The sequence below is a fragment of the Mirounga angustirostris genome, unplaced genomic scaffold (genome assembly GCF_029215605.1).
Source record: "Mirounga angustirostris isolate CCGP_5_RB_7025 unplaced genomic scaffold, mMirAng1.0.hap1 SCAF_7, whole genome shotgun sequence".
Classification (NCBI taxonomy): domain Eukaryota; kingdom Metazoa; phylum Chordata; class Mammalia; order Carnivora; family Phocidae; genus Mirounga; species Mirounga angustirostris.
The window spans coordinates 137,135,283-137,141,521 of NW_026991715.1; the positions used below are offsets into that span (position 1 = coordinate 137,135,283).

The 6,239-nt window shown below is 33.0% G+C and overlaps 1 protein-coding gene across 1 annotated transcript in view; it reads left to right on the plus strand.

The window, feature by feature from the left end:
- CDH12 (cadherin 12) overlaps positions 1-1,582 on the plus strand; it is a 992,169-nt gene extending 990,587 nt beyond the window's left edge. Inside the window, exon 13 of the mRNA XM_064596829.1 lies at positions 430-1,582. Coding sequence (XP_064452899.1) covers positions 430-929 — 500 coding nt within the window. The 3' untranslated portion in view covers positions 930-1,582. The remainder of the gene's footprint in view (positions 1-429) is intronic.
- Positions 1,583-6,239: the final 4,657 nt, after the last annotated feature.

The window sequence follows — 6,239 nt, forward strand, 5'->3', positions numbered from 1 at the left end:
AGTTATTGTCACATGAAGATTTGGATTTATTTCATTAGAAATATAAGTGTTGCAACTGGGAAATCTAGCTATGAATAATATGTGTTATTTATGGGCTATAATATTCAAGTTTTATTATACCAACACTATACAGCTCTCTATATGCTTAGAACAACCATTCTTTTAAAAAATTTGTAACACACACTTTTTAACTGATACCAAAATATTAAGATATAATATAAATTAAATATAAGACTGTAATTGCTTGATTTTGTGAATAATTTTGCTAAGATTTGTTAGCTACAATTTCAAAATGAAGTTGCATAAGCATAGATATGATCCTTATTGTATAATATATTTACTTTGAAAATAATGTGTTGGCAAGCCCTGATCAATTTTTTGGAGATGTGAACTACAAATTCTCAACTTGCAATTTTTGTCTTGTTCTAGCCATAGTTGTGCTGTACGTAGCTCTGCGAAGGCAGAAGAAGAAAGACACTCTAATGACCTCTAAAGAAGACATCCGAGACAACGTTATCCATTACGATGATGAAGGAGGTGGGGAGGAGGACACCCAGGCTTTCGACATTGGTGCTCTGAGAAATCCGAAAGTGATTGAAGATAACAAAATTCGCAGGGATATAAAACCAGACTCTCTCTGTTTACCTCGTCAGAGACCACCAGTGGAAGATAACACAGACATACGGGATTTCATTAATCAAAGGCTACAGGAGAATGATGTGGACCCAACTGCCCCACCATACGATTCATTGGCAACATATGCGTATGAAGGAAATGGATCAGTAGCAGACTCCCTTAGCTCTATAGACTCTCTCACCACAGAAGCGGACCAGGACTACGACTATCTGACAGACTGGGGACCCCGCTTTAAAGTCCTGGCAGATATATTTGGTGAAGAAGAGAGTTATAACCCTGATAAAGTCACTTAGGGTGGAAGCGAAGGATAAAACACAACCAAAATGAGACATTTAAGAAAAAGAAACACAAATAGAAATCACAGACACACACACACACACACACACACACACGCACACACACACCAGGCTTTATAGGACACAATCCTTTGATTATCTGGTTTCTAGCAAGTTGCTGTATTTATCATATTGTCAGTTTTGTTTTATTCTGCCGACACAAGATAAATCCTATTATGTGTACTTGCTTGATTTTGTTTTGTTATTTTGGAAACACACTGAGACAAGCTCAGGCCTATTAAATACAATTTACTGACATGACAACATAGAACGAAGATAGCTATGTGGCATCACGGTGGAAGAGTGTTAGGTTTTTCTTAATTCCACTAAAGTGCCTCTTGAAACTCTTATCATTTAAAATGGTGTATCATACACTCTGCTGTGATGACATTGCAGGATTCAGAGATACAGAGGACAGAAAACAAAGACGCTGTCTTTGTCAAGGAACAATAGCAACATGCTGACTTCTAATTCCTTCTGAGGAAAAGAGAACACTTTCTGAACTCCATCTTCTTATAATTCAAAGGTTTTTTTTTTTTCTTTTTTAAACTGTATGCCAAAACATATTTGTTTTTCCTACCCTTTCAGAAAATTGAAATAAACGCGATAATATGAAATTCATTATGTAAGTCCTGAATTTTAAAAGCAATGTTTGACCTTAACATTAGTTCACATTAAAGGTGTTCAGTAAAATGTTCCTTTGTTTCCAAAAAAAATTTTAAAAAAAGGAAATAAAAAAAAAATTCCCTCTGGATAAAGAGAGGCCTCAGGGCTGAAACTCCACACTAAAATAAATACTGGTTTTGTCTTCATACTGTGCTGGTGTGTGGAAAGTTGGTTTTAACAAATCATCAGATTATGAAAGTTTTCAGTCACAGATGAAATTTTTAAGTTGTGTTTCTATGAAATTTTTTAAGGAAAAAAGTGCCATTAATTTAAACGCGGGAAAATTCATTACATAGCTTCTCAGAGTTTCATATAAACCAGTGATTTTTTTGTCAACTAAGACAATAAAATGCTTATCAAATAATACAGGATGGATTTATAACATCTCTAAAAATATTTATTATATACTACTAAACAAATGAAAAATCAGGGATTTCAGAAAAATCAAACCAGTTACTAATTACTAAAATAAACACAAATGCAAAATCAGGCAGTTGATTTATTTATTGAATTAACATGGACTTCAACTTTGGAAACATTATTATTATATTAGATCTCACAGTTGCTGCTTCATGCGATCATCTACACTAATTCAACTATAAATGATTCCATACAACTCCTGTGCTCTGTAAATAAATTTTACTTTTTAATTTGATGCAGATTTCTGAAAACTGTTAGATTTTATAAGCCTACAAGTAAACTACACTCATATACTTTACTCTCCAGTGAACTGTACACTATCTAGAAATGCACTTAACGAAACAGGTAACTATGAAGTGATAATATATTTTCTTAATAATATAATTATACAAATGACTACTGAACTTTTGAGACTATCTGTAGGAAAAAATAAAGGTTGCTTAAAAGATCCATCCTGAAAATGTGGTCAAAACCTAGCTGTATTTATGAAATATGTATGAATATATTTATATTTGCAAAATTGCAAAAGAATTCACACATGGGAAAAATGGGTAGAAATATGGATAGAATAGGCAAATTATAGTCAGTCCTATTCATTCTTAAGGCTTACTTCAAATATGTGTTAGTGATAATTATGAGGTGGCAATTTGGCTGTTTGCATTTGCAGTTCACATCCCTGTTTTGGTGTCACAGAGTTGAACACTTTCCTTGTTTCCCCTCACAGGAACAATTACTGACCTTCCTCTCACCACCCAGATTTTACTTGTGTCTCATCTCTGGGAACTGCATTAGAATATTCATGTAGTGTAATAATTCGCAGCATAACACGCTTTGGGAAATATTTATGTAATTTTTAAAAACCTGGCAATGTCATAACCATACTGGAAAAAAAAGTGAAGGCAACTTCTGCGTTTGTCCTAGCAACACGATTTACTATGCAGTGATGTAGGACCCCTTGAAGAAGGTTAATATGCAAGATCAATTCCAGCTGACAACATGGTTCTTCTCAGGAGCTACTGCATTTTGTATCTTGGTCTAACTGCTCTGCATGTAGTCATATATAGGAAGCGATGATGGTAAAAAGAACACTTGGGAAGGGCAGGTCATTGCAAACCCCATGACTGAGATGCTAAGCAAAAAGGTGAAATTGGTGAGTCTTGCTTTTACCAAACTAATAAGCTTTTGTTCTATACTTCTATCTTTTATTTTTGCTACACCACTGCAGTAGGTTGTTAAAGCTGCCATGACAAAGTACCACAGACTGGGTGGCTTAAACAACAGAAATTTATTTCCCTTGTGGTTCTGGAAGCTAGAAGTCCAAGATCAAGGTGTCAGAAGAGTTGGTTTCTTCTAAAGCCCTCTCTCCTTGGCTTGTAAATTTTCTTTCTCCTTGGCTTGGCCATTTTCTGTGTCTTCATATGGTCTTCCCTCTGTGCTAATTCCTCTTCTTCCAAAGGCACCAGTCATACTGAGCCCACTCACATGACCTCTTTTTAACTTAATTTACTCTTGAATGCCCTATCTTTAAACACAGGCATATTATGAGGTACTCGTGATTAAGACTTCAAAATATCAATTTTAGGGGGACCCAATTCAGCCCCTAACAGCCACACAGATGTTAACAGCAAATAAAATATATATATATATTTTATGTAATATATTTTATGTATATATTTTATGTAAATTATATGTATATAATTTACAACAAATGAACAAAGAAATGTGAAAAGAAATAACTTCAAATGGAAATAGTTTCAGGGACAGTAGGAAATCAGAGAAGTGATATGGTGAAAAGAGGTCTCTCAGTGCTCATAAATTAGAATTATTATGGTTTATCTTTTAGACTATTCAATACTTACAAAATCTTTTTCAATTTTTTAAATTTTTAAATCTTTAATTTTTTAAAAAAAAATTTAATAAACAGTCCCTGGCCTTCATTCAGGAATTAAACAATATTTAAAAAGGCTTAGAATTTACATGGGGAATTTTGGTTATTAATAATAATCATACAACACTTCTTAATTACGTTACAGATCATACAACACTTCTTAATTATGTTCCAGATTTACCTTTACAGAAATATATGTACATATTGTATGTAACATATGTATGTAATATATATAAATATATTAAATGCAACATTTGTGCTCAAAAAAGTATTTCATCACTACCTAAGAGTGAAACAGTGTAATATACTAAAAATAATTTAAAATTGCTTTAGTAGCACATTCTATCCCTAACTGGAAATGTACTATGGGGCAAGGACCTTTGCCTCCATGGTCTATTCTCTTTAGAAAATTAATTTGTTGCCCTTGGTGCTATCGAAGTTTCTTCTGTGATATCTTGATGCTTAAGTTCTAGCTACAATTACATGAAGTGTATTAAATCATTTGCATATTGATTACATAAAATTATGAGAATCGTAGAGATCTTCAAGATAAAATTAAAAATCTTTGAACTATGGTTTGGACTAATTATGCATTGGCTCTCCATGTACCACATATGGAGAACCAGGCAAATGTTTCTTAAGTCATACTTGTCAAAATTCTCAGCAAAACAATGGTAGAATGCATAGAAAGAGAAAGATCCTGAGCCAAAGAGGAAAAACAAGTGATGGGAAGAAAAGATTAGAAGGGTGTGTCTGTCATTCTTTGTCTTTAAGAGGAGGATATTATAGAAATCCTTGGAAAAGTTTTAGTGGCTAATGTATTAAAATGGGAATTTTTAAAAACAGGTATAAGAATGCAGGTATATTTGAAGTGGGCCCCAAACTATGACTAGGTGTGAAAAGAGTTACTAAGATGTCAGTAACAACATCAGTCTGCTTCCTAAGAAAAAAAGGAGTGGGAAGGAGATAATTTTATGACCCCATGTTTGAAAACTTCTCTTCCTCCTCCCCTAATTCATAGTTTAGCGAGCTACACAATTCTCATTTGGATTTTTTTTTTTTTTAATATTTTGGAGGTGTTTTCTATCATACTCTGGCATCCAACCCAGGTGATGAAATAAAGGGATGAATGTATCGCTCCTTCCTTTTATGTGATATGAATTTTTTCATGATGATATTCAGACTTCTTCTTATCTTTTGTGTTATGAAATTTCACACTAATGTATCAAGATGAGTCTTTTATCATTCTTAGGACTATACACCCAGGGTGTCCTTTCAAGATGGAGCCTCAGATTCTTCAGTTCTGGGAGATTTTTTATATTTATTCTCTGATGGGTTCCAACTCTGTGTTTTCCCATTCACTCTTTGTGTGATTTTTAATAGTTGGTTTGATGTCCTGGATTTAAGAATTAATCACATTATCTTTTAACCATCACTATCTTATATTTTTATCCAGTTTTCATGATTACCTTTTCATCTCTGTCTTCCAGTTCTTTTTTTTTTTTTTGTCTTCCAGTTCTATTGATAAACTTTCCAGTGATATTTTTTCTGATTTCAGGATCTTAGTCATGTTGTGTTGTTCTGTTCTGTCACCTTCTTGTTATTCTGCTCTTGTTTTTAGATAGTTTGTTTCTTTACTCCCTCTGATAATGTTAATTTTAGCCCTTTTAAATAACTTTTTTTTTCCCTCTGAAATGGTTGTATCAAATAGAGTAGGGGCAAGAGTGATATAGACATTCATTTTAGTTAATTATATTTTGATTCATATCTTGTTCTAGTTCTCTGCCATATTTGATATGTCCTAGTCCTAACACATTCCAGGACTATGATGAGAAGACAAGGTCTCTCCTGTGCTGCCACACTGGTTCTCTAGTCTGCAATTTTATACTTAGTTTCATTCATCACCATTCCATTAGCCTTCTAATAGTTTACCCAAAATGCTGGCCTGCTAATAGGCAATATGCCATTTCTCTTTTGTTGTGGGGATGCAGACATACAAACACACACAAATAAATACACATGCACATATGTAGAATTTAGAAATATTTTTCTATAGAGAAATGATATTTGTATCTCTATAGAGAAATAACATATTATTTATAAATATATATATATATTCCCTTATCATTAAGTTATGTAATCATTATAACTTCGTATCAGCATGAAAGGAACTTACATATATAAATGTAATCAATCATAATGACCCAAAATTTGAAAAGAAAACTGGTAATTTTTTCTTATAGCCATTATTATAAGGCAGATGAATTTAGTTTATATATGTACACATGCACATA